The 27,120-nt window shown below is 50.3% G+C and overlaps 1 protein-coding gene across 6 annotated transcripts in view; it reads left to right on the top strand.

The window, feature by feature from the left end:
• Positions 1 to 715: 715 nt before the first annotated feature.
• The window catches only part of Adcyap1r1 (ADCYAP receptor type I), a 38,922-nt gene continuing 12,517 nt past the window's right edge, over positions 716 to 27,120 (top strand). For 3 of the 6 annotated variants that reach the window (XM_051152312.1, XM_051152311.1, XM_051152310.1), the window contains exons 1-12: positions 716 to 845; positions 2,067 to 2,172; positions 13,462 to 13,569; positions 15,598 to 15,618; positions 16,549 to 16,590; positions 19,256 to 19,365; positions 19,827 to 19,924; positions 20,263 to 20,395; positions 21,145 to 21,298; positions 21,632 to 21,692; positions 22,320 to 22,389; positions 25,887 to 25,978. In XM_051152312.1, coding sequence (XP_051008269.1) covers positions 789 to 845; positions 2,067 to 2,172; positions 13,462 to 13,569; positions 15,598 to 15,618; positions 16,549 to 16,590; positions 19,256 to 19,365; positions 19,827 to 19,924; positions 20,263 to 20,395; positions 21,145 to 21,298; positions 21,632 to 21,692; positions 22,320 to 22,389; positions 25,887 to 25,978 — 1,052 coding nt within the window. In that variant the 5' untranslated portion in view covers positions 716 to 788. Of the gene's footprint in view, positions 846 to 2,022; positions 2,173 to 13,461; positions 13,570 to 15,597; positions 15,619 to 16,548; positions 16,591 to 19,255; positions 19,366 to 19,826; positions 19,925 to 20,262; positions 20,396 to 21,144; positions 21,299 to 21,631; positions 21,693 to 22,319; positions 22,390 to 25,886; positions 25,979 to 27,120 lie in introns of those variants that run through there. The other 3 variants (XM_051152308.1, XM_051152307.1, XM_051152309.1) reach the window with 3 other exon arrangements.

Raw genomic sequence — 27,120 nt, 5'->3', positions numbered from 1 at the left:
GCAGCACTAACATATGAGCACACCCTTTAGGAGTCACCAGGTGCAAAGTGGGGGTGAGATAGGGTGATAGGAGAACACACTTGTCCCAGCTGTGCAGTGGGAGCAAAGAGGCCCCTTCAGAGTGGGCAGATGGAATAGAAGCTTGTTTCTCTGTACTAGAGCTGTGTGGAGTTAGCTAGGTCACCCAAGCTGGAAAGGTGTCATGCTGCCACAGACTGCTCAGTGACCCTCGCTGCTGCAGTTCCAGTGTCATTCTCCAACCCCCGGGGTATTTATTCTGTCTGTCATGGAAGAGGTGGGCCCTGCACTTAAAGGGAAAGTGAGGGATCTGGGAGCATGTGCGCCCTGCACAAGAGGCTCATGTTTGTGCCTGAGAGCAAAGGAACCCCGGTAAATGTCATTGCTTAGGTGGGCATGCCTTTGCAAGCTGCAACGAATTTCCTCTGTGGAAGCAGAGAATGTTGAGACATGGAGACAGCTGGTCTATGCAGAGGAATGAACTGCTCTAGAGTGTTCCAGTAGCCTGGTGGCTGAGCTGGCACATACGCACATACAGTGCCCTACTGTGGGCCTGGTGCAGATGGTGCTCAACTCATCATGGTGGGGTGAAGAGTAAAGGAGAAGCACTGCAGGCCCCAAAGGTTAAGCAGGGCTGGAAAGCCTGGGCTTGGAACTCACTGCGGGTGACATGGTGTGCTCTCTTTCCTTCCCTTCAGTGTGTGGACAGCGGTGGCGACGGACTCTCCAAGGCTGGGAGCCATAGCCAGAGATACTGGCTGGCAAGCACCATGGCCAGAGTCCTGTGGCTCTCCTTGACTGCTCTCCTGCTGCTGCTGCTGCCTGTGGTAAGAGCCTTCCTCCACAACCGTACCAAATCTCCACCTGGAGAACCAGTGACTTCCATGTACTGTCAGCCAAGCTGTCCGCAAGGCTGGCAGTTCTGCTAACACTCACCTCCCTCCCCCACCCCCACCCCACCCCACCCTAACACCACCTGTGCTTCTGTGGTGTGAATTAGATAAATGACTTTCCTCAAGACTGGTGCTGATTGGAGTGAAAGTTGTTAGAGAATTTGCAAATCTATTAAGATGGGCGACATGTGCTGTGACATTTAGAGTTGCATGGTATCTGGTACGCCACAGAATGGTCTTCTGGTCCTTATGCCATGAGGTCCTCTGGCATCTAAACTTCACAGCCTGTGCTCTGTTCACATCTATTTTGAGCAAGGGTGAAGACGAGTTGTGAGAGGAGGAGGGTTCCATTTGGGCCAGGGCGAGGCTATCCTTAAAGTCCAGGCTACCTATCCTTCTACTAATCTATAGCTTCATATGTGATGGGATGCACACATCTGTCTCTGTGAGAGCATCTGGGGTTGGGGTTGTCTTGGAACATGGCCCCTGACAGCTCAGATTCCTTGCTAAGGGAACCAACCATTTCTGACCTAGGGTTTGACAGAAGTGAACGTGGGCATCTATCATGATAGCAGGGTGTAGCTGTGAAGTCTCTGGAGCTACTGTGGTACCTGAGCTGGGCCTTGTACCTGCTTATCCTCCTCTGAAAGAGAGTGGAGAGGAGACACCTCGATCCTACCGATACCCCGTTGTCTTGTCTGGCAGGGCATTTGCTCCCATAGCTCTCAGTTTACCAGTCCTCACCTCCCCCATCAAGTGCTGCAGAAGCCAGAACATCAGATTCAAATCCTGTCGTGTGGCCCTCCCAAGTCATGTGACTTGGAACAAGTTAAATAACATCTCTATTTGGTTAGACCTCTGAGACAGTGAATGATGTAAACCAAACCAGTCCTTCCTTCCCTGCGTTTCTGGGCTTCTAGCACGCACACACACAGAAGCCCAGCAAGAGCCCATGGGATCCACACATTGAGTTGGGGTCTGGGGATAGACCTTGTGGCCTCTGCAACACAGTGGAGGTTGGTGGCCCTGCTGGTCCTAGCTCTGTCACCCACCTCCTTGCTTTTCTATCTGTAACACTTTTCTCCTGAGTTGAGGCAGTGGGGCTGTCAGCGGAGCTCTCTGCCCTCTCACTGGCTGTTCCCCAATGCCCTACAGGCCAGTGCTATGCACTCTGACTGCATTTTCAAGAAGGAGCAAGCCATGTGCCTGGAGAAGATCCAGAGAGCCAACGACCTGATGGGCTTAAACGAGTCTTCCCCAGGTGAGTGAGGTAGCAGACAGTCCTGGTGGCCTCAGCATATGTAGGCTGGCTTTGCAAGCTTTGGTGGAAGGGTAACAGACTCTGGGGCCTTCAGAAAGCCCTGTTCGACATCTGCCCTGCTCTGTGGCATTAGGTGCCCCTCCTTGTGCCAGTCTGTTCCGGGTGGCTTAAAGTGGACAGCAGCTGTCAATGAGCTTGTTCATAGGCCACCTGGGACCAGTGGCATCAGGAATGCAGCTGTAATGGTGGCTGGGCTATAGAGTATCTGGCCAGCTGGAGGTAAGGGTGTGTGGGCTCATTTCCTAGTTGCTGCCTCCAGCAGAATCCAGGGTGGAAAACAGCAGCCACCCCCAGGGCTTTGCCTAACGTGGGGCTTATATGGGGGTTGCTGTATCATATGCTGGATGTGGATGCGTACATCTTTAGCCTGTCTCCCCCAAATGATTCCAAGGATTACAAAAGGTGCCACCTAATAATTTGTGGAGAGAGAGAGAGAGAGAGAGAGAGAGAGAGAGAGAGAGAGAGAGAGAGAGAGAGAGAGAGAGAGAACGTTCCTGGGAAGACCCGGGTGTCTTCTTCTACCCCACCCCCAAAATAGCTGGAGAGGGGGAGATATTGGGTGGCCATCTAGGAGAGGTCAAGCTCTTTTCTGGCTCTGTCCCACAGAGCAGGCTGTATCTGCCTAAGGGAGGGGCTCCACTACAGCCTGAGGGGTGCACCTTTCTCTCTAGTCTCATGTAGTGGTTCTGAGAACCATCTGCTTGAAGACTTTATTAATCTGTAGCCCAGTTAAATTGAACTCCCGCAGGGCCAGCTTCACACCAGCAGCTTCTTCGCAAAGACTGACCAGGGGGAAGGTGCTCCCAGCGTGGCACACCTGCTTTGATGCCAGACCAGAAAGGGAACTGTAGCTCATGCCAACTAGAGAAACTGAGCAAAGTGTGAGGAAACCCAAAGAGGGATGGAGTGAAAATTCTAAGATCTAAGTGTCTTGTTTGTGTGGACTGGAAAGTGGGTCCTGAAGGAAATAGCCATCCCACTGCCTGTCTGCATGTGGGTAGACCCCAAGCAGCCTTCCTCCTGACCTGGAGTCATTGGTCCCAAATGGCAGCTCTCAGAAGAGGAGGGGAGAGAGATGAGGACTTATTGCATGAGATTGTGCATAGTTTATTTACACTCCTCAGTGGCCAAAAGGAGTTGACAAGACAGGCTTGCCCATAGGCTGCTATTGTCTGAAGGTTGATGCTGAAGAGGACAGATGTAAGTAGAGTCCTGATATAAGGAATGGCAAGTGGTAATGGAAGGGGCTCCTCTGGTGGCTTCAGAGAAGAAGATGGGAGGACCAGGAGGAGCAGAAGGGCTTGAGTAGCTTGGAATGCCCACCCACCAGAGGCCCTTTTAGGACAACATTCACAAGCCACGGTCCAGATTAAACTAGAATCTTCACATAGTTACATGACATTCAACAGCTCCCAGGAGGTTCTGGTGAGGCGCCAGAGCAATGAAAAACAGTTCAAGGGAGGGGTGGGCATTGGCCTGCCAGGGAGGCAGAAGCGGTGGGAGAGCACTTCAGGCTCAGGCTGTTTGCAACCACCCCTGCTTCATAGATGAAAAGACAGGTGTGATGATACCCCGCACCTTGCTTAAGAACACAGGTTGTTGCAAGTGGAGCCCGAATTTGGGCAGCATGTGTCAGTCACTGGGACGCACAGCCCCAGGACAGCACACTCTGAGCCCCAGCATGACCTCCACATCACTTCTGAAGACATGTGAGGCCTTAATTTTTTGGGGTATCGCGGAGGGGAGAGTCATGCCTAGCAGCTGTAGTCTGCAGGAAGCAGCAAGGGCTCGAGGACCTCAGAGTTACTGTGTCTGTGAGGTTCCCCCGTGGTGAGGAAAGCTCCAGGTTTCCCACCTCCTGCTAGGTCAGAGTTCTTCTAGCAAGGCAGATGGCATGTGTAGCTGTCTGGAAAGGCTTTCTGAAAGAGAGTAGAGGATTGAGAACCAGCTCTGGCTTCGGAGAGTCGAGGAGAGGAGGGAGAGTTGGGGAGGAAGCCTAGGTAGGGGGGGGGGGTTGCCTAACTAACGCAGGTGAGAACTGTGGACTAGCACTTTCAGAGGAGGCTCCAGCAGGCCAGGCTTGCCTCTTTCAGCATTCATGCACACACGCAGCTTGTCAACCTAAGTCAACCTAAGCAGTGGTATTTCCTTCTACCTGAACATGAGGTTGCTTACTCAGAGGGTCCCTTTCTTGCTTCTTTGACCATCGTTGAGAAGCCCACACTGAGGTAGTAGAGCCTGTGTGTACTTTGGGGGTAGGTTCCAAGATTCCAGTTCCCCCAATTGACTTCACTGCAGTTGAAGACTACAAAGGAGCTGTGGAGGAGAAGGCCTTGGGTCTGTGTTCATGAGGGGTCTTCACTGCTCAAAGCAGAGCCCCACAGAGACAAAGGATGTTTGTGCAAGTACCAAAGTGTGGAAGATCTGGTAAGGAAGGGCAAGGACAGAGGAAGGGATCTCCCCTCTGGGGAAGACTGTGCTGAGTGAAACATCCATCAAATACATGGCCTGAAGGTCCTGTGGTCCGATCTGCCGCAAACAGGAATCTGGATAGGCAGTTTCTGGGCACCTTGCCAGGGTTCAGGGTCTAGGACAGCTAACCCCTGCTGTCAGTCCCCAAGGGAGGGCCTTTGTGTTTTCTGAGACTCATATGTACCTCATGTCTGCCTTTAGGGGTACCGTCATGCGGGTCTTCAACTTAAACCATCTTGTGTCCTTAGAGCAGGGTCCATCTCAGTGTACTGTGAAGTGCCATTGAGATCCCTGGGAGCACTTTAAGGCACCGGTAAACAGTCCTTCACTACTTGCAGCCAAGGTCAGCCACCTCTGGGCTTAGGCTCCAGGAAGGTGTGTTCTCAGAGCCAGCCTCTAGCTGATTGTGAAGTGTGTCCATGTTTGATCACCCTAGAGATGCACCCCTGCCGCTGTGCCCATGTGACAGGAATGAGAGAGAAAGAGAGGAAAAAAAGGCATGGAGCAGATGAATCAGGCTAAGATCATATTACGTCTGGGAGTGGCACAGGATTAGGAGTTGTGTTGTATGGTTAGCCTCGTTTGGGGAGAGTATGGATTGATTGGTCAGCCCGTACCATCCTCCTGCCTCTCCAACTTTGTTGCCCCTGAGCATTTATCTTCATAGACACTGACAGGCAGTAGTGATGCCCCAGAGACACACCTGGAAATGAAGAAGAAAGCCTGCCGGTTTGCTTCAGCACCCGGGACCGTAAACTTTCATACATACACGCGCTCACTCGAATGTCAGGGCCACCTGAGAATGGTGTGACTGTGCAGCCTCTGAAACCACAGCAGAGTGCAGGAATCTCTACAGACCTTGGTGGTCTGGTCAGCCACTGCACGTGCCCACTTTGTGTAGTCAAGAGACTGTAGTCAGGAGACAGATGAGACTGTGTAACATGGCAGAATGCTTTATGCTAAATTGAAAAAAATTAACTACGCTTTGAAATAATGATAAAAGTATAGTTTAATAGATGCATGGACCAGGAATTTAGTCAGTTGTTCTGCACTGTACATAACTGTGTATGCTGTGCTTTTTTCTTTTCTTTCTTTGTTTCTTTTTCTTTTCTTTTTTTTTTTTTTTAACATGACTGGTAATGAGGCGGTGTTCCCACTGGCATCACCACAAACACATGAGTGACTCTATTATCATGGTGATAGCGGCATGAGTACCAGAGATTTCTCCGCTCTAGTATAAGGTTAGGAGACAGCCATGGCCTATCTAGCAAGCTGGGTCTGTTGGAATTAAAGTCTGGTTCGTTGGAGGTGAGGGCCGTGCATGACACTGCGTGGTTGGAGATTACTGTCTTGGAGTGGCGCCCGCTTTTCCTCTGCTTCCTGCTCTTCTGGGTCAGAAATACCACCCCATTATCTCAGGCCTGTGTTGCAGGGGTTTCCTGGGAGGAGAATCGGGGCTGGAGGGATATTTCCCTCTTCCGTTTCCCATCCCAGATCCCTGGACCCTGCGTGGGACTTGAGCCAGCAGAGCCTGGCTCTGCCATATGACACACAAATCGGTTAGAGCCAGAGGTGTTGTCACTGGCAAGTCACGTGGCGAGTCTCAGCCAGCTCTGGGTGGGTGCCCAGAACTCCTGACTGGGGACTTTCCTTTTTTTCTGCTGCACTGTAGCAGTGCCCTTGGAGGAGAAAGAGGAGACGGAGGGGGGACCTGCTGTGCGTGGGAACTGGGACTGGTCTATGCACAGCAGGCCATGTAGCTCCATTCTTCGATCTCTCTACCTGGATCAGGCCTTGTTTGTCTAGGCTGTGGTCAGCAGCACCTACTCTTTTGCAGGGCCTTGGGCTATGAGCATGAGAACCTTCCTGTGTCTGGGAAGAGCTGGTCTGGCTAGTGCTCAGTGAACGCCCCATGCTGAAAGAGATGGGCGAGGCCTGTAGCTCTGTGACAAGTTTCAAGAGAGGTCTTCTTGTTGCCTTTCTGGATTTGTCCTAGATACAGGTCAGGTGCCTCAACCAGTGCCCCGCCCCCGACACCGTGCTGCCACTCCCATTGTCCTTCTAGCTGTTCCAAGACTGACCAGTCCAACCATGAGAAAGTGTGTCTTTAGAGGACCTTGCTCCAGTGACCTTACCCTAAATAGGTTTCATAGGGACCCCGTTAGGGGCTTTCTTAGACTCAAATTTTCCAGAAGCTTCTCCTTTTGGAACTCAAGCATGTATCAGACCCTCCTGGTGGTTTATTAAGCACAGATTGCTGCATGGTCCCAAGTGTATCTCGTAGCTAGGTCTGGGTGTGGCCTGAGCATCTGCCTTCCAGGAGGCTGCCAGGTGTGTTTCTGGCTTGGGGAGTCACACTTGGGGACCTGATGCCTTCAGCTCTGCTCCTTCCCTTTGGCAGTCACATCATGGGAGGGGGAGGGATCCTCATAGGATAAAACAAGAAACCTTGGCTGTCAAGTGAATTTCAGGAAATTGAGGAGCTGTTTTTTTTTTTTTTTTTTTTTTTTTTTTTTTTTTTTTTTTAAACTCTCATTTATGTTCTCAAATGGAGGCCTTTCTTTTAGAATACCTGAACATCCCTGGGTGGTTCCTGAAAGGAAAGAAGGACCGTGGCTTTGTCTGTCACTCTAGTGTCCCTGGGCTCATGAGTTTTGAACTCTATGTGGAACTGGACTGAACCATCACCATGACAACCTCTGATTAGCTCCTCATTCTGTTCCCTCAAAGACTGATGGCTCATGCATTCTCTCTCAGCTCCAGGCCTAAGTAGATTCTGTCCCCGCTGCTGTCACAGGAGTCATTGCTGCTTGGTGTGGAGGTCAGAGGGAAGATGGACATAACCCTCGCAGTGCTCCACACTCCCCGGCTTGTGGCGCTCTCGTTCCTCAGTAGGGCTCCTGTAGACTGAGCCGGGAGGGCTAAGGGTGGAGCTGGTGCTGAACTGGGGAGTAGGGAAGAGGTCACGAGGCGGGGGGGGGGTTGGGTTGGGGGGAACCATCAAGTGAAGCTAGTTCTAAAGGAATCAAGGCCGGCTTTAGAGGAGGCCGGGGAGGAGGGCACTTGAACATCGTCTCTCTGAAACCCGCATTCCTGGCTGCTGTGTCACTGCCTTGCCCTCTGCTTTTCCTCTGCAGCCTTCTTTGCCAGCTCCACTGCTAAGCTTTGGCATTCTTGAGTGTTCGTCCATGAGCTCAGTCTCTCACTGGGTAATCGTCTAGCTACCCTGACCTCCTCACCCATTCTGGTCTGGTTTAATTTTGGCTCTTACTCTTATCTCAAACCCAGCATATTTGAGGCCAAAGATGGCTTTCAATTTGTGTAATTCTCTCACCATTTGACTCCCAACTAGTCCTTTTATCATGATAGTCTACCCATCCATCTCCCCTTAGCACCTACCCCCCCATTGCCCACCTACCCGCCCATTGCCCACCTACCCGCCCATTGCCCACCTTCCCGCCCATTGCCCACCTTCCCGCCCATTGCCCACCTACCCGCCCCATTGCCCACCTACCCGCCCATTGCCCACCTACCCGCCCATTGCCCACCTACCCGCCCATTGCCCACCTTCCCGCCCATTGCCCACCTACCCGTCCATTGCCCACCTACCCGCCCATTGCCCACCTACCTACCCACCTTCTATACATTCAAACATCCATCCATCTGTCCATCTGTCCATCTGGGCTACCACCATATCTTTCCGGCCCATTCTTGCCATTGTGCTATCTCTGTGGACAACAAAGCTGGATCACCTGGATACTCTCTTAGAAGGCCTCCATGGCAGGCAGAGGGGGGTTCTTTGATGCCATCTTGAGAGCTATGCCCACCTCTTGGCCTCCTGAGACTGCACGTATGTGTCCTTACCTGCCAGAGGGTCTTTGCATGAGCTCAGGTGATGTGGAGAGTGCCTTGGGTTGCTTGGAGGACTGTGGCATGGGAGCCGATGAGAGTCCTTAAAAGTGAGAGAAGACCTGGGAGCTGAGGAGGCTTTGGATGCCGAGCTGCTGATTTTGAAGCTGAGGGAAGAAACCGTAAGCCCGAGAGCACTGGTGACCGCTTGAACTTGGGATTGCTGCCTCCAGCAGTCTTGCAGATACCCAGTTTTAGCTAGGTGAGACTCATTTTAAGCCTCTGACCTGCTGGATGGGATAATAGTAACTTGTGCTACCCAAAGGCACTGAGTTACCTTATAAACCCCCAGCTCCAGTAGGAAACTAACACATCACTCACTCAGTATAGCATCCGAACCACTGTAGCTTCCGTGAGGCCCCAGATCAGCTAATTTGCTTCACTCTGCACTGCTGGACTCCTATGTCTTCAATGAATCTCTGTTGAATTAATAAGAAGATAGGTCAGAAAAGTAGAAAGGGGGGAGAAAAAAAGGAAAGGAGAGCACAGGAGCAAAGGTGCTGTGAAGGATTTTGCTGCCCTCAAAATTAACTGCGTGGAGCTTGGGAACTGCACATGTTCTGTGGGCATGGTGAGGACATAAGTCTCTGTCCTAAGCCAGAAGACCTCATTGCTTTCTTGAAGGCCATCTTCTGGCCTAAGTCAAAAGGGGCTCAGTCTTTGTAAATGGGGCTCTTTATAGATCCCGGGGTCCTGGGGTTCTTGTTCTTAGCTTTCTTCCTAGCCTGTCCTAGTGAAAAGACAAGACTGGAGACAGAGTGAAGGGCTGGTGGAGTTTCCAGGCTTGTCACAGGTAGATCACTGGGAATCCCGGGCAAGGAACTTGGCAGATGTGTCAATAAGTATTCCCTATCGTTTTTGCTGTCCCCAAGGGACCAGCCAGCATGTCCTGTGAGCCCTCTGTTCCAGATTTCAGCCCTGGCCAATAGAAGCTAGGGTACTGACAGACATCCGGTCCTTACTCTGACACCAGCCTGTGATTCACAGCAGAGGAGATGACGACATTAATCTGGGGCCTTCCAGGCAGATTCAGGAGGGAGGCCCTGCCTCTCTTCCAGCTTTGTCCTGTCATAGCTTCATGTCCAGCTAACACAGGGAAGGCACCGAGAACCTCTCATTAAGGGCATGGATTCCTTACCATGCCTCCACCCCTGACCCCTGGCTCTAATAGATCCTGGCCGTTGCCACTCCTGACCCCTCAGCCCTTATATCTGTGCCCTCTGTATAGCCTCTTGACCCCCAGCATTGTCAGCTGGAATAGCAGCTGGTTGTGCCAGGGCCTAATGTTCCACATTATGGAAACATCTGCTGGCCAGGGCTTCTGGGGTATGGACCAGACGTGGTCATACTCCACGGGCATTTCACAGTCAGCACAGGCCATGGCAGCCAAAGATGTACTGTTGGGTCTCTTTCAAGGACATGATGTCACAGCCAACTGTGCTGTGCTGGCGAGACATCCTGAGTAGACAGGAATCATTGATAGTGGCTTGTTGAGACAGGCGACTTCCTCATCTGGCCCTCTGAGTCCCTGTCCACTTGGACTCAGTATACAGTATAACATTTTTTCCTAACTCCTAGAGGTGTCATTACATGAGCAGGAAGCCACAGGCCAGTGTCACTAATGTGAGTGCTGAAGTAGAAAAATCTTAAGTTCTGAGAGACCTAGGAGCTGAGAATGTCTTCTGCTGGTAGAAGTCATGGCTTTGACAGAAGAACCATGCTGATATTGAAGTCCACCCCAGGCCACTCCTCTGCCTGCTCAGGTTTCCTTTGAGCCCGTCAGTAGCTGGCCACTGAGCTTCTATCTCCCTAGCAGGCTCACCCCTCTTCTAAGGAGTGATCCTAAGGAACATCTAGTTGAAATAATGAAATTAAGGCCAGGGACAGCTCCAACATTCATGGAGTAAGTGTGGTGCTGTTCTAGAACTTTCTGTGTAGGAACTCACTAGTTTCTCTAGTGGCCCTAGAAGGCAGAAGTCATAGACAGCACTTCCCTTATGGGACACTGACATTCCCCCATCTGTAGATCCCATATAGGTCAGGCCTTCTTCTTGAAGCTTGCTGCTGATCTCTCGCCTCCTATACTTCTGAACCCCACCCCACCCCAACCCACTGCACCTTTGTTTAACACTCTCAACCATGTCACAGCATGTATTTCCTTTGTTACCCCCTAAGTGTGGTGTCCTGGAGTTCCCTCCTCCTTGCTCTCCTTTCTCACATCCTTTCCTAGGGAGACGTGACTCATGGGCTGGAGAGATGGCTCATCCTTTAAAGGCTAGTCTCACACAACCGAAAAGACGTGTCTCACCAATCATATGCTCGAGGGAAAGTGTACTCCTGGTAGGCCAGGTAGGGACAGGGACAACAGGCATCCAACTTACGAATTTGTGTTGTGAAGACCACAGATTTTTGTTGCTGGTATGGAGTCTTCAAGGTAGATATATATTTTTGAAAAGATTTTGTTCCTAGCTGAGGGAGATCTGAGAGGAGGCTGTAGCTGGGATGCCAGCGAAGGCTGATAGGTTACTTTGATGACTGAGGGTACCAAGTGGGACACGATGCTGCACAGGATGGAAGTGGAGTAAGTGACCTGCAGGCATCTGGCTGGGCTGAAACAGATGTGGGTTTTAGTAGCAGAGTCTGGGTGGAGTCCAGAGCTCCTGCATTTGACTGGTCTTTGGCTCCTCAGAGTGGGAACATACAGCAAGTAATTGACCTTGGGTCAGCCCAGAGAGTGGCTGGAGGCCAAAGGCTTAGAAACAGCCACATGTAATTCCGTTGTGTCTCTGGGCAGTGTGAGCTCATCTAAGGTGAGTGGGCAGGTGGCCCAAGACAAGATGACTTCCAGAATTTGTAGCCAGCCAGGTGGGCAGAGTACAGCCTGGCTGTAGTTGAAATTGTCCCTTAGATTTGGCAGCAAAAGGTTGATGTTGACCTTGATGAGTGTTGCTGCAGTGTGGAGAAGGGGCAGCAGGATGGCAGCCAGCAGGGAGAGGACGTGCAGAAGACGGGGATCCCAGGAGCCTCAAATCCAGTCAGAACTAGTCAAGCCTGACACTCTTCCTCCTCACTGCTCACCTCAGGGAGACTTGCTGATCCCTGAATACCTCACTGTGTACCTGTCCCTTCCCCTCTGCCAGCTGATCCCCAGAGCAAGGCTTTGACCTTGACCTCCTCAAGGACTCTGCCTCTATTACTGATTTCTTTTCTGGGTCTTTTCATAGTCACCTTCAAGCTTCTGCCTGGACACTTTCCATCTTCTCAGCTGGGGAAGCTGGGACCTCACTTCAGGTGCCAGCTTTGTGGGTGCAGCTCCTTGTTCTAGGCCTGTGCTGGGAGGGAGGTGGGCCTTGGGGTGCAGACTCAGTCTGGCTTGTCCAGCCTCAAGCCCACCTCTGTGGAGAAGTGAGCCCACTGAGGAGGTGAATATGAGGTCAGACCCCACAATGGTGGTTGAGGCTAGGAAAATGCAAGCATCTGGCAGGCTGCAGATGAGCTGTGGTGGGTAGAGGGGGGCCTTCCACAGAGCCTCCTGCCCTGGAGTTTATGTTTTGTTTTGGTTTGGTTTGGTTTTTTTGAGACAGGGTTTCTCTGTATAGCATTGGCTATCCTGAACTCTCTTTGTAGACCAGGGTGGCCTTGAACTCACAGAGATCTGCCTACCTCTGTCTCCCGAGTGCTGGGATTAAAGGTGTGTGCCACCACCTGGTGGCCCTGGAGTTCTTGCAGTGGCTTTTTGGACTGCTCTCAGAGTGCTTTTCCGGGTGCAGGAGCAAGCCTTCCTCACACAGGGGACTTACCTTCTCTCCTTGTAAATGGTTGGCCCCTGCAAGGGCCAACTTCTGGGCAGTCCATGCAAAGTGTGTGTTTGCATGTGTGGTGTACCTGTGCATGGGGTGTGTGTGTTTGCATGTGTGGTGTATCTGTGCATGGGGGGGGTGCTTGTATGTGTGGTATACCTGTATATGGGGTGTGTATGTGTGCATGTGTGTGATACCTGTGTGTGGTTTATGTGTATGTGGTACCTGTGTATGGTGTATGTGTGTGTGTGTATGCATGCATGTGTGTGCATGCATGTGCGCGTATGGAGTACCTGTGTATGATGTGTGTGAATGTGGTACCTGTGTATGTGTGTATGTGTGTGTATATGTACATGTGTATTCATGTGTGGTGTGTGTGTATATGTGTGTGACCTGTGTATGGGCTGGGTGTGAGTGTGTGCATATTGTACCTGAGTATGGTGTGTGTGTGTGTGTGTGTGTGTGTGTGTGTGTGTGTGTGTGTGTGTGTGTGACCTGTGTATGGTATGTGTGTGTGTTACCTGTGTCTGGTGTGTGGCTGTTTGTTACCATTATTATCACCTGATCGCAATACCTAATAGAAATTACTTAAGGGAAGGAAGACTTAGTTTATTTCATAGTTTCATGGGTTCTGTTTACGGTCAAGGAGGCACAGCGAGCAGCTCAGTTCACATTATGGTGCCTATGTGACAAAGCAACGAGGAACACCAATACCCGATTAGCTTCCTCCTTTCCTCCTTTTACTTTGCCCAGAGCCCCTGCCCACCCACAGGTAGTACCACCCATGTTCAGGGTGGCTCTTTGCTCCTCAGCTATTTGTCTCCGATGATGCTTTCATCCTCTCCTAGGTGATTCTAAATCAAGTCAAACTGATATTGAGAATTAGGCATATGTGTGTGGACGTCTATACTATGTGTGTTGTGCCTGTGTGTACCTGCATATGTGGGATGTGTTTGGTGTGTTTGTGTCAGGCTATGGCCTGTGCACACTTGTGTGTATGTGCTGTGTATATGTCCAGACACACTCTTACCATGGTTCTCTCTTCCAGGTTGCCCTGGCATGTGGGACAATATCACGTGTTGGAAACCTGCTCAGATAGGTGAGACAGTCCTTGTGAGCTGCCCCGAGGTCTTCCGGATCTTCAACCCAGACCAGGGTGAGTAGAATTAATTCATCATCTCTCCCAGCTCTGTTGGTTTAACCTGCAACCCACACACTCTTGCCTGGAGCACAGCTTGAGGGACTCAGCTGCCCCATGGGCACATGGCAGATGGAGGCAGCCAGGGTGGGATGGTGTCTTTCATGCTGGTATAGGGCATACAAACACTTCTTATCCAGAGATGCACCTAGTGCCAGGCATGCATTGCCAGGTGAGTGGCGTGGCAGGTGAGAGCAAGCTGGGCTTGGCACAGAGTCCATGGCAACTCTGCTGCTTATTCTACTAGGGACCTTCAGTAAGGCGGATTATCCCGCAAGTTGTTGGTCTGCCAGATGGTAATGTGACACAGTGGCCATCTCCCTGGGTGGTCTGGGAGGGTAAAGTGAGGTCACAGCACCTGGAGTGCTTTGCATATTTAGTAGTGAAGTTAGTTGACATCGCCATGTCACTATGATGATGACATAGCCACAGAGGTGTCTCAGTGGCCTGGAGGAATACATGGATAGGGCTGTACATTCAAACACCCTGTCTTAGTTAGGGTTTTCATGGCTGTGAAGAGACACCATGATCAGATTCTTCAACCTCTTGATGTGGGCATGTGCCCAACCCTCCGGGTCTGCCAGCCCACCAGCACACACATTTGCTAAGGAAAGCAGGTCGTTGATCCTTGATGCTTTCAGATGTCCAGTGAGGATTTTGAGGAGAAGGAGGAGAAGGAGGAGAAGGAGGAATTGGGTCCTTCTCCCCCCAACCCTGGCTGTCTAGGAGAGGGCCTTGGATACCAAGGGAAGGAGTCTATGACATGTGCATATAGGCTTCACGGTTATGTGTGTGACAGCCTGTGCAGGGAAACCAAAGCTGGGTCGAAGCTTCTGTGGCATGCACATGCCAGTTACTCTTGTGCCACTAAAATGCTGTGTGGAGATCCAGGGGCCAAAGCTACATCCTTTGGAATAGGTGCAGTAACCTAGCTGTGACGTTGGATACAGAAATGTGGGTTGGGGAGCAAGGCAGTACTCTGCCTGAAGACAAAATCCCAGTGGGCCTGACTTCATGGAGGCGTCCAGCCAATAATTTTTCTCCATCCTGGTTTGCAGGAGGAGGGGAGACAGAGTGGTATGTACTGGGTCTCCAAGTCTCCATCTTTGACTTTGCATCCAGAGCCCAGAGAAAGTGGAGTTTGTCCATAAGTACCATTCTCTTTATCCCCTGTCTTGCCCACCTCTTGCTAGCCTGGAAGAAGCTGGTTTTTAAGTGTTCCCATCCTGAGGGCTCTGAGACTAGCTGTGACCCAGAGCAGACTAGAAGGGTAACTTCTGGAGGAGGTATGAGGCAGAAAGACAGACTGAACAGAGGGAAGATGGAATCTGTGAGGCACAGGGCCTGTGATCCAGCTGACTCCTAAGACTTGCTCCTGTGGAAGCCAGCTTAATCACTTCCTCCTAGTTACTTGAAGCCCTGGCACATCCTTTCCTCTCTAGGCAAGATTCTAGCCACAATTTTTTTTTCTCTACAGCAGCAGCCACAAGAGGTGACAAGAAGGAGGGTAAAATGATTTCTCTCAGCTGCATCCGCCTCAGGGAGCAGGGGATGTTATTTACACCTGGCTCTTAATGGTTCATTAAAGCAGGGCCTTTAGCACCTCTGTTCACAAGCTTGCTAGTGAGACTTGCCCTCCCCACACAAGGGACCGAAATGCAGTCTCTCTCATTTGCTGTCTCGTTCCCAGGAAGCTTGGTGGGTGACAATGCTGTTAGATAGGCCATCCTGAGGTGCCGGTTTTGTGGGAGCCCTGGACAATGCCTACCTTTCCTCCTCAAGCGCTGACCTGCAGGTGGAGTTAGAGGCCCCCTCCTTCAGCTCACTAGGTCCTATCATGGGATCCTCAGGCCTTCCGGGGTCTAGCAGAGCTTTTTCAGAGTTGGGGGTGGGGAGCGAATAGCCTGTGAGAACAGAGTTGATTCAGCCTTGGTCACCTCTGCATCTCTCTCTATTCATGTTCTTTCTCTCTTCCTCTCCATACAGCCTGGATGACAGAAACCATTGGTAAGAGGACCCCTGGGAGGACAGACAGCCTTTCATCTGCCCAGCAGGAGCCCAGTCTTAGGAAATCCAATGCCCCTGGCTGCTGAGACTGTGGTCAGGTTGACAGGACCATCAGGGATCCACTTCTTCCTTCCTCCCCTGAATCTGGCCATCCTAGAGGCTGGGAGGGATGGAAGATACAGTAGTTGCCTTCAAGGCCCTTTTTCATGCTGGGTCTGGTGTTTAAATCATCAGTGGAGCGATTGGAAAAGAAGTCTATTAGCGTGAATAGCCCATCCACATTCCTAGCTGTGGGCTGGCCCTGTTTTGTGAGTTCATGCAGACATTGTCACCCCAGCAGCTGTAGGGGTGGGGGTGGGGGTGGGAGTGTCCGTACCGATCAAGAGAATGGAAAAGAACTGAAGGCAGGTTATGTAGGGAGGGCGGGTTAGAGGTCAGGACAGATTTCCAGGAGGAGGTGGCCACTTCAGCTTAGAAATGGGATTCTGAAAAAGTCAGAGGAAATGGATTAACTTCTAGGCCGCCTTTAGATAAATACAAGAATAAAGGTTGTAGAGTGGGGAGAGAACTGTCTACAGGTAAATTTTGGGGGCTTTGGGGATCCCTTTGATGAAAGATAGACTTGGAGCAGAGATGGGGGTTGAACATCAAAAAAGGAACTCCAAGTCCCGGGCTTATTCATTCCACTTCCTCCTACCCTAAAGTCTCTCAGTGGGGACCAAGCCATAGACTACTCTGAGCATCCTAGCCACGCAGTGGCCACCCTGGTTAGACTGGTGCTGCAAGAGGCAGTGTGCCAGAGAGATGTGCAACCGCTGAGCTTCAGGCTCTTGACCCCATTTATGCTCTCTGTGGACTGGGCAGCCTCGGCCTTGGTGCATGGGGCCAGGTGACAGACAAGGCATTCTGACTCATGTTTGTGTTTTGCAGGGGATTTTGGTTTTGCTGATAGTAATTCCTTGGAAATCACAGGTAAGGGGTGAGCTGAAGCCACCTTGGGCTGCTTGGGTGGAGGGCATTGAGAGCTCCGAAACCTGTTTTGAAGCTGGACTCCATCATTTGTGTAGTCTTGAGTATGTGGCTTCTTTGATAGAGCTGTGTCGTCTCCTTGGGAGATGGCCCAGAAGTCCTCAGAGAGAACGTGGTATATCCATCACGCATGGACCCATGTGCTGTAGGGAGCCATGGGCATCTTGAAGCCCATCATGGACTGGAAGGGGTGGGGCGGGGGGTGTGGAACTCTGGATTGCAAGGTCTTTGGAGGTTTTGAACTTCCCACAGAGGTTCTTAAACTTTAGTCACCTGGGTGGGGCCAAGCCATGCACCATCACAGCCATATAGCCACAATCCTGGTAAAACTGGAGCTGCAAGAGGCAATGTGCCAAAGGGACACACCGCATGCCTATGTCATTCTTGCTCTCTACAGACTTGGTAAAGGCCAGGTTCTTGGGTTTTGCCCGAGTCTCTCATTTTGCCAGCCGAATCGGGGCCAGATGCGTGGGGCCACCACATCCAGGTGATAGGGTAGGGCCCTATCAGGGAGGGTGCTGTGTTCCTATGACATTGTTGGAGCAAACAGCCTAGTGAAAGAGATGCTGTCACTGCAAGGTTTTGACAATCTGGAGAGCGCTCCATCTTCCGGAGATTTCTACCAGAACAATATTCATAGAGCAATTTTAGGAACAAAAACGTTTGTGTTTTCCTGAGCCTACATCGTGTTATTAAAATAAAGAGGGAAAATAAAAGAAAGGAAATGGCCTTTCCCTCTAGGAAGCTTTTTTCTTTTTCTTTTAAAAAATTGATTTTCAGATTTCGGTGCACCCTTTGTCTCTTTCTTCTTCTTACGTCTGTGAGGGGGACAAGACAGAGTTAAGTAAAGCCTAGAGCGGGCAGTGGCTTAGCTACTCTGGCTCCCAGCAGAGATGGAGTAAGCATTGAGATTTTTCTGAACTGTTCAGGGGCTTTGCAGGGAGGTTGCCAGGAACAGCCTGAGGCACATTTTTTTCTGAGAAGACTATCTGGTGACACCCCCCTCAGGCCTGCTGGACTCCTTCTCAGCTTGTGCCACAGGTCTCAGAAGCTGTGGAGACTCCTCCATTCTGGGTAGACTATTCTTCTGGTCATGGTCCCTCTCAGTCCCAGGGAGGCTATGCCTGACTCTCTAGGCTGATGGCAATTGGTCTTATATCTTCCAAGCCCACCAGCAAGAGAAGAATGCTGGTTAGAAAAGTGAGGGGGCAGTTGGCCGGTGGTGCACACCTTTAAACCCAGCACTCAGGAGGCAGATGCAGGTGGATCTCTGAGTTTGAGGCCAGCATGGGTCTACGTAGTGAGTTCCAGGACAGCCAGAGCTACACAGAGAAACCCTGTCTCAAAAACTGAGGGTCTTTCCCTCTGCCTTCTATCCCGCACTGACCCATGGCTTCCTCGTTGAGCTTCCCAGAGGCCACCTTGATCACAGAGGACAGGATCCTATCCAGCGGCGTGTGCTCTAAACTCCCCATCCACAGTGGTCCCTTACTATATGTGAGTCATTCACCCCTGAAACCCATAGATTGATTTTATCACTGACTCTAGGATGGGGCCCCAGAATTTGCACTCTACCAAGGCCACAAAGTGATTTGGGGTGTACAACTGAAGTTTCAACACCTCTATTCTGTCTGTGGGGGGTTTTAAATTATCTGAACATCCTGTTCCTTTCTATGTGTCCTAGGAGACTGGTAGCTCTTGGGCTATCAGCTAGGGACACATATCTGGACAAATAGCACCACACTCAGGTGCTAGCTGGAAGAAAAGGCCTACTCGCCTTGTGGTCCCTGGACCTTAGTGGCTCAGAAGAAGAGAGTGAAGCAACCCACTTATATAAAAAACAAATTCAGCCCGTACTCTGCTTTGCAGGGAGCAGCAAGTGCCTCTCTCAGTAGTGGTGACTGCTTTATCCCCCCTCCCCCCACAGCATCCCACACAATGGCCTTAAAGTCAACCCAAAGAGAATGAATGTCCATCAAAGACAAGAGGCAGACTACAAAACTCTGAAGGGCAAAACCAACCCAAACAACAACAACAAATCCCCCACTGAGTTTGTATCTTTGGAAGGTTGGCAGTAAGATAAAGTAGGCCCGGGCTTACTAAGTAACAATAAAGCCAGGTGCCCCATTGCTGTAAGATATTACAGCTGGGGTAGACCATGTGTGCCAGAGCCTCACTCCACAGTCACCCAAGGAGTCTTGGACATACGGGATGCCTTGTTAGGGTACTGGGGTTGGGGCTGAGGTTGGGGTCGTACTAGGGCGTAGCATTTGTGACGAGTTTCTAGGTGGTTCTGCACATTGACACTTTGAGCAGAGCTAATCTAAGGCCCTAGTACAGGTTCCAGACCCTCCTCTGGTGAGTGGGGGGTATTACAGGAGCAATGCAGGCACACTGGATTCTTGGTTGCTCATTCATCCTGCTCCCCATCTGACTTGTCCCTAGTGAAGGATGCCTGCCAGGTCTTCAGCGATCGCTCAGTCTTGTACCTTCTAGCTCAAGTGACCCAGTTGAACACAGAAGGCCTCTGGAGTTCCCACTATGAAATGACTTTTCAGGGTCACTTTAAGCCATTCGCATGCCTTGCCTACTTTTCTGTTCTCTGCAGACATGGGGGTCGTGGGCCGGAACTGCACAGAGGACGGCTGGTCGGAGCCCTTCCCCCATTACTTCGATGCTTGTGGGTTTGATGACTATGAGCCTGAGTCTGGGGACCAGGTAAGTGAGGTGGTGGGTTAGTTCTGAGGTGTTGGGGCTCAGGGCAGCACTCAGGAGCACCTTCTGGGTACTGAGCTTGAAGCGTGGAGTGGAGGGTAGGGTGTTCATTCACGCTCCTGAGTTCTGCCCACAGACAAGCCCCCTCTACCTTGACTACCTTTCAGGACACCATCTTCTAGGTAGCTCAGCAATTGATAACTTAATTCTGGGCCTAGCAGGGAGCTTCTTTGACCCTTCTTCGGGCTAGGGCTGTATTCTGTTCTCTTTAGTGCCCTTGCTTTCAATGCATTCTGAACAGAGAAGTAGGCATCCAGCCAGGAGTGTGGTGATGGCAGAGGTTTTTGAGGGGGGGATGTTGGGCCCACAGGTGGGCAGGGCTTGGTCTGGGACACTGGGTATGGGTCTAGGAGGCCAGTGACTGGTCCTAAGCAGAGCCCTCCATGTCCTGTGCCCTGCTCCAGGATTACTACTATCTGTCGGTGAAGGCCCTCTACACAGTCGGCTACAGCACTTCCCTTGTCACCCTCACCACTGCCATGGTCATCTTGTGCCGCTTCCGGTGAGAGCTCAGTAGTGTTACAGACAGAATTGTCCATCCCCGTTCCAAGGGGACATCCCTGGAAAGTCCCTTGGAAGGCAGACCCTGTCCCTAGCACAGCGGATGGGAAGGTAGCAAATATATTTGTTTGCCTTAGTCTTCCTTGTCTAGGTAGAGAGGCTGCAGGAGGGGGAAGTCTGGCCAGCAGATGACCAGGGTGGGGAAGGCAGAGGATGTCCAAGGTGGGAGAAGAGGGTGGTGTGGTAGAGGGGCCACATTAAGACAAACCATGAGTAGGCCCACACCCTGAGGGTATGAAGTGCTGTGAGCTCACGGCCATCCCGTTCTGGTCCTTGTAGGAAGCTGCACTGCACTCGCAATTTCATCCACATGAACCTGTTCGTGTCTTTCATGCTGAGGGCTATCTCTGTCTTCATCAAAGACTGGATCTTATATGCTGAACAGGACAGCAGCCATTGTTTTGTGTCTACTGTAAGTGAGCCAAGCAGGACTCTGCCCTGCTAACACCCTATAGGGCAGGTGTCCTTGAAGGAGAACACATGTGGAAACATGTGGAAGTTTGGGAGTTATGGAGTGGTTATTATAGCCAGTGTATGACGTCAATCCCAACAAAAACACAGCCCCGCCCCCCCCCCCCATCCCCAGGCTGGACCTTGGGCCAGGAAGGTCAGGTGAGAATGAGGCTCATACAGGGATTAACTAGTCCCTTGGCACGTAACAAGTCACGTGGCGTTCTGCGTTCCAAGGAGCCAGGCTCCTTGCAGTTGCTTTCACAAGCGCAGATGTTTGAAGGAGGTACATGCCGAAAACTGGCCTTTGGTAGGGTGGGATAAGAAACAGACTAGGCATCGGGGGAGGGCGTAGTTTGAGGATCTGTTTGAAAAGAGATTTCCCGGAGCCGAGGTGTGTGGCTCCACCTATGATGGGTCCAAACCCTCATTTTGTAAGCAGTCCTCAGTGCGGACGGCTGCTTGCTCCTCTTCCTACTTCCCTGGGTGAGAGTGCTGGCCAAGGGGTGAGAGGGTGGGAAAGAGGAGCTTGTCCTGGCGTACACCCTTTCCGGGCCTGGGCAGATTGTCCCGAGTCCGAGGATGCTGTGTATTCTACCTCCCCTAAGCAGGAATGCCTCTGAACACCCCACGCCCTGCGGAGCTGGAGTTCAGGATTTACCCGGGGGCCAGGGCAGAGAGCTTGACTTTCCTCTCTGGCTGTCTCTGTAGGTGGAATGCAAAGCTGTTATGGTTTTCTTTCACTACTGCGTGGTTTCCAACTACTTCTGGCTGTTCATTGAAGGCCTGTACCTCTTTACACTGCTGGTGGAAACCTTCTTTCCTGAGAGGAGATATTTCTACTGGTACACCATCATTGGCTGGGGTAGGTCACTGGCTGAGTCTGGGTGGGCTCAGGCCACCTGGGCAACGTGTCCTTGGTTCCAGCTTTAGGAAGCATCAGGTAACAGAGCCCTCACTAGGCTGTGGGATTCTCGTTAATTTTTAGAACTACCCCCCCATTTTAAACTTTTTTCCTTTGGGACCCCATTTTCTGGGGGCAAGTTATGCCCAGGAATCATCTTGGGAGACCAGATGGCCTGAAGCTGGGGGAGATGGAAAGTATGAGGGGAATTGAGAATGAGACACCATAGGGCCCCCAGGAACTGCAAGGCTGAGGGTATCCTGGGAAAGTCGGTTTTCTGTTCTTGCTCTCCAGGGACCCCTACTGTGTGTGTGACTGTGTGGGCTGTGTTGAGGCTCTACTTCGACGATGCAGGGTGAGTACAGCCAGAGAGTCAGGATGGAGCACAGAGTATGTTTTTATGCCTGGGATTCCGTGCCTGCCTGACTTCAAGTCCCAGCATGCGGTTCCAACCAAAACCCAGCCCTGGGTACCACCTGAGTCCTCACCCCGTGCCATGAGCCCTGTCTCAGCCCCAGACCGAAGCTTGGTCTCAGGCTCTTCCTTAGTCCTCACCCCTTTGGTAACCCTTGTCTCAATGGACAACCCAGCAAAAGGATGGCTAACTTTCGGAGCCTGTGTACTTTAAAGCAGCTTTGGGAAAGCTCTGACCGTCCAGTAGCCTTTGGAGGACAGGAGGAAGAATGTTGAAGGTGAAGTCACTCTCAACCCCAAGGTTACCCTAGGGAGCCCGGATCTGAATGGGAGACATGTCCTTTCCCGGCATCCCACTGTGACTCTGACTCTTGGGCTTGTCTCTGCTATGATAGAGGAACAGAGGGAAAAGCAAGCCTCGGGGGAGGAGTACTGTTCTAGCCAGCTCACCCTTACCTCCAGATTTCTCTGGTCAGGGGTACAGAGGGTGGAAGGGGAGGGCCCCCAGCTAGTCATGTGATGCTCTTCAGGGGTCTGTTATGACTTCTCCTCTTTACCCATCTTCCAGATGCTGGGACATGAATGACAGCACGGCTCTGTGGTGGGTGATCAAAGGTCCTGTGGTTGGCTCTATAATGGTGAGTGTCCTTCGGACAAAGGTCAGGCAAAGAGCACATAGGGAAGGAAAAGAAAGGCCTTTGTCACAGCTGTATTATAGTCTGTAACACTGATGCACAAATGACTCAGTTATTCTCCTAGTGTTGGGCAAGCATGTTATTTCATTCTTAATCATTATGGAAGGCACTACTAGGACTAATTTCATGCATAATTTTGAGCATTTCTAAGTTTTTTCTTGAAAACAAACCTCTGGAGGGGTATTGCTAGTCAAAGCTGCCCTTAATTGCCTCAGGACACTATTGTGATTTAGATTATCAAGATGCATCTGTAAGAAAGGTTGTATTTAATTTTTCTCTTTTCTAAAATGCTATTTTTCTACTTTTCTGTTTTTGGTAGATGCACGTTTCTCAGTCTTAGTCTTTTTATAGAATCTTATATGCTGAAAAATTATTTATTGCATACAGGTACACACTATGGGTTGGAGACCTTCACTTTTGTGCTACTAATATGCCTGCCCAGGTGGCTATGCCAGCTGCTGCGACCCTGTATGTTTTACTGTGTTATATGCAAATTTCTTGTTTTTTTTTTTTTTTTCTGTTGAAAATTTCTTGTACATCCACTTACTTAGTCAGGCAGACTTTTGAACAGGAAGTGACTTAACCTTTATTAAGTTGTAAGAAAAGGTCTGGTGGAGGCCTGCATAGAATCATATATCAATTTGGAGGAAAATTGGTTTCCCCCCCCAAGAATACAGCAAAATTCCCTGTCTGTCCAGGCTTTCTTGCTGCCGTTTGCTTCCTCTGAGATGTTCTGCAGCCTGGGTCTTGCTTGACTCTAGGCATCTTTCCTTCATTGTTTTACCTGGTGGATTACTGGGCCCATGTGGGGAAAGGACCATTCTCTGTGACTTCTTGGCTTAGTTACCTTTCTGAATTCTCTGAAGAGTTTAATTTCTTTCTTTCTTTGGTTCACATGGGGTTTCTACATAGGAAATTATGCAACCTGTAAATGAAAACAGCTTCTTGCCCATCTTTCCCAATATTTGTTCTTTTTATTCCTTGTTTTTATGGAGGACAGTGTTTGCTCTCGCTTTTGGCAGTTGTGTTGCATGCAATTGGGCAAGGTTCTCTTCCTGGTTGGCTTTTGTGCATGTTGTTATAAAACTGAGCTCGGGTGTTTCATCTTATCAGACATGCCAAAGCGGTCATGTTCTTTTGACAACATAGGATAAATATATACTACTCAGTTCTTCTCTGGCGCTACGGTTGTATTTATCTGGCTTTGAGCATATGTGATTGAGTCTTTGGGATAAATCACTAGGGGTAAGGTTCTGGGAGAAAGCGTGTGTGCCCTGATTGTTGGTTCACACAGCTATGGATAGGGAGCAGGAGGGCTCACTTCCTGCGCTACCACGTCTATGCTGATGTTTCTGTTACTAATCGTTTGCCAGTCTCACAGGGATAACGTAGTTTGTTGTTGTCATCTGTCTTTATAAAGAATAGTACTACATTTCCGTGCATTCCCAGGTGAAATCTTTGTGGTCATGACCTGCTTGCCCTTTTCATGTGCCACCAAATTCCGTTTGCTAATGTTTTGCTTAAAGATTTTGCACTGTTTTTCATATATATTATATGTCTCTGTGAGTTTATTTATTTATTTTTTTGTTCCCACCTGGCTTTTGTTTTGTTTTGCCATTTGAAACAGGCTTTCACTATGTAGCCAAGGTTGGCCTCAGATTCATGATCTCATTTTTAAGCTGGGCATGGTGGCACACGCCTTTAATCCCAACACTCCAGAGGCAGAGGGTTCGAGGTCAGCCTGGTCTACAATGTGAGCCCAGGACAGTCAGGGCTACATTCCATCTCTTGAATTCTGGAATTGTAGGTATTAGTCACTATGCTCAGCATTTTTTTTGTCTCTGCCCCCACCCCACCCCCCAATCTGGCACGCATGCGTGCATGTGTGAGTGTGTGTGTATGTGTATGTGTGTGTGTGTGTATGTGTGTGTGTGTGTGTGTGAGTGGGAAGGTCAGAGATCAATCTCTAGTACTATTCTTCAGGATTCTGCCCATTTTTATTTTTAGTTTTTTGAAGGATTTCTCACTGGCTTGGAACCCAGTCCAGATCTTTCTGTCTCTGCCACACCTATCCTTTTCTTTCTCTTAACCTGAGTTCTGGGGAATCACATGCTATAAGGCTTTGTTGGCTGAGCTATCCCTCTGCCCCCTCTTTGTATGGTTTTTTTGTCATAGGATCTTTGAGATATTGTGCTTATATACCCTGAAACAATTATGTGTCAGGGAAATTGCATTTCCTTTACAAGTTTGTAAAATTGCCTGGGCCTGACATTTCATGTTGCACAGACTTTTGACTACTTTCAAATTCCCTTCTGAAGCCATTGCTCTTTTTAGGCTTTCGACCTCCTAGTAAGCTGTCTTGCGCATTTTAGTTTTCTGGCTCTGGTCAACGGTCTCTCATGGTTTGAAATTGTCTGTTTATTTCTTGTCCTCTTTCTTGGCCCTAGATATTTAATTGGGCTTTCTCCTTAGCAATATTTGCTGAGTTAATTCCAGCATTAATTAGACAGCAGCAGCAGAAGCAGAAACAAGCATGGCAGGGGAGGGGGTGTGCCTTGTTATTCTAACCGATCTGCAAAACAAAGAGAAGAGCAAACAGGATCTGTGTTGGTCAAGCCTTATTTAGCTGCCCTTTTTTTTCTTGTGACGGTTCTTTTTACCTGCATCAGTTTCCCTCTTACATACATCTTTAAGATGATCACTCTCCATCTTTCAGTTGCTTAGTAGCTTTCAGCAGCTGTTATTGTTTTTTAAAGAATCCGTGTTGTGTGTGTTCTTTTCCTAAGGGCGACTTTGGCTCTGGCCCAGAGATGTCGCTGCGCTGTGCGCAGGCTTCTTGTTGTGCTTCCTTGGCATTCATTTGCAGCCCTTCCTCCGCCTTTCTCAGTCCATATGCAGCTTCCCACTTTGTTTGGAAAGCATCTGTCCCTGATGGCACATATTGCTGTTCCCTGGAGTCCCCTAATTAGGAATGCTGTGGCCGCTTCCTTGTGTTCCAGGACTTCGAACTTAAACTTCCTCTTCCCCACCCTACCCCACCTCTCTGTCTCCCTAACTCTGTGACACAGTTTTGCTATCTGTCCAAGGTGTCCCTGGAATGCCTGATCCTCCTGCTTCGGCCTTGCAAGTGCTGGGATTACAGGCCTGAATCACTACCACCTGGCTAAGCTTGGGGTCACCTGTGCAGCCCCTCTTTTCCATCACCCTAGCTTTCTCTTTGCTTTATACTCCAGGCAGCGCTTACCTTACCTCCTTGCTTAGTCCCTACCCTCTCTATTTCCAGGTTTTTGTGTAGAATTATTTCTTTTTGTTTTCCTTCATCTGAGCGACTCAGTGAGAGGCTGAGACATCTGCAAGGGAACTTGCCTGGCTGGGAGAGGGTCCTGCTGTGGAGTCCCAGGCTGGGCGGAGACTGGAGTGTGCTTTCCTTCCCTCCTCAGGTTAACTTTGTGCTTTTCGTCGGCATCATCATCATCCTCGTACAAAAGCTGCAGTCTCCAGACATGGGAGGCAACGAATCCAGCATCTACTTGTAAGTATGTCACGTGGATGTGGGGATGCCACAGCCATTTCCGACCACATGGCCGGCCGGCCTGCACTCGGGTCACAGGCAGGACAAAGCTTGAGCTCTGCTGGCAGGTTGACCTAGCACAGGCAATTGCAAGAGTTCTTCCTGATTAAAGTGCTCATGAACTACAACTGCCCCTCTCAGACCCGAGCTAACCCAGAGCTCCGCATCACTTGGGAAGGGAAAGAGAGAGAGAGAGAGAGAGAGAGAGAGAGAGAGAGAGAGGAGAGAGGAGAGGAGAGAGACGAGATGGGAGAGAGAGAGAGAGAGAGAGAGAGAGAGAGAGAGAGAAGAATGAGTCTCTGGGATGGCAGGAAAGCCAGCGGAGAACTCCAGAGTTTTTGGAGTAGCTAGGGTCTTGGTTCTTTAGAATCTGGCTTTCCTTTGGGGATGCTGATTCTGAGGGAAGACAGGCAGACTGGAGGTGTGGCTGTGAAAGGCCATGCCCCCATCCACTGTGCAGAAGCTTCTAAGTGCCTGGTAGTCAACAGGGGCACCTTCTCCTTGGTCATTCACTGCATGGGGATGATTCTCTTTCCTCCACCTCTCCTCAGAACAGCTCTTTCCACCTCTGTATCTGTCTGAATTTCTGCATCAGCACCCTCCATCCCTGGCCGAAAAAAAAAAAAAAAAGTATAGGCTCTGTGATTGCATCTGCGTGCAAGGCTTTCGCTATGCTTAGTGAGTTCCAAGAGGTGGTTTTTTTTTTTTTCTTCAGTCACTACCCTAAAAAATGCATGGCTGCCTCAATCCCAGCCCTGTCCCATTCTGAAATAAGATAGAGCTCCTGCTGCCTCAGCCCTCGTAGCTCAGGAACGGGCTGTGGTGTGTAGAGACACTTCTGATGCTAAAGAGTAAGGTCGCAGGCTCTGTGAGGTTGATAGCAAAGGCACAGTAGCAGCCAAGGGTAGGCGAGAGGAGCTATGGGACTCTCACAGTGTCACTGGGGTCTTTGCTAGAGACCCAAGCCTGAGGCTTGCAACCTTGGCTTCCCTGAAAAAAAAAATGTGGTTGACAGGAGAGAGTGTGATGCAGAGGGCTCTACTCTTAGGGGCTCTCTTAAGGAAGAGAAGGAGTTTTGTAAAGAGACCGAGTCCCACATCCTC

The sequence above is a fragment of the Acomys russatus genome, chromosome 10, assembly GCF_903995435.1.
Source record: "Acomys russatus chromosome 10, mAcoRus1.1, whole genome shotgun sequence".
NCBI lineage: Eukaryota > Metazoa > Chordata > Mammalia > Rodentia > Muridae > Acomys > Acomys russatus.
Note: the sequence above shows the minus strand (reverse complement) of the source record. Positions and strands in the feature narration are given on the sequence as shown.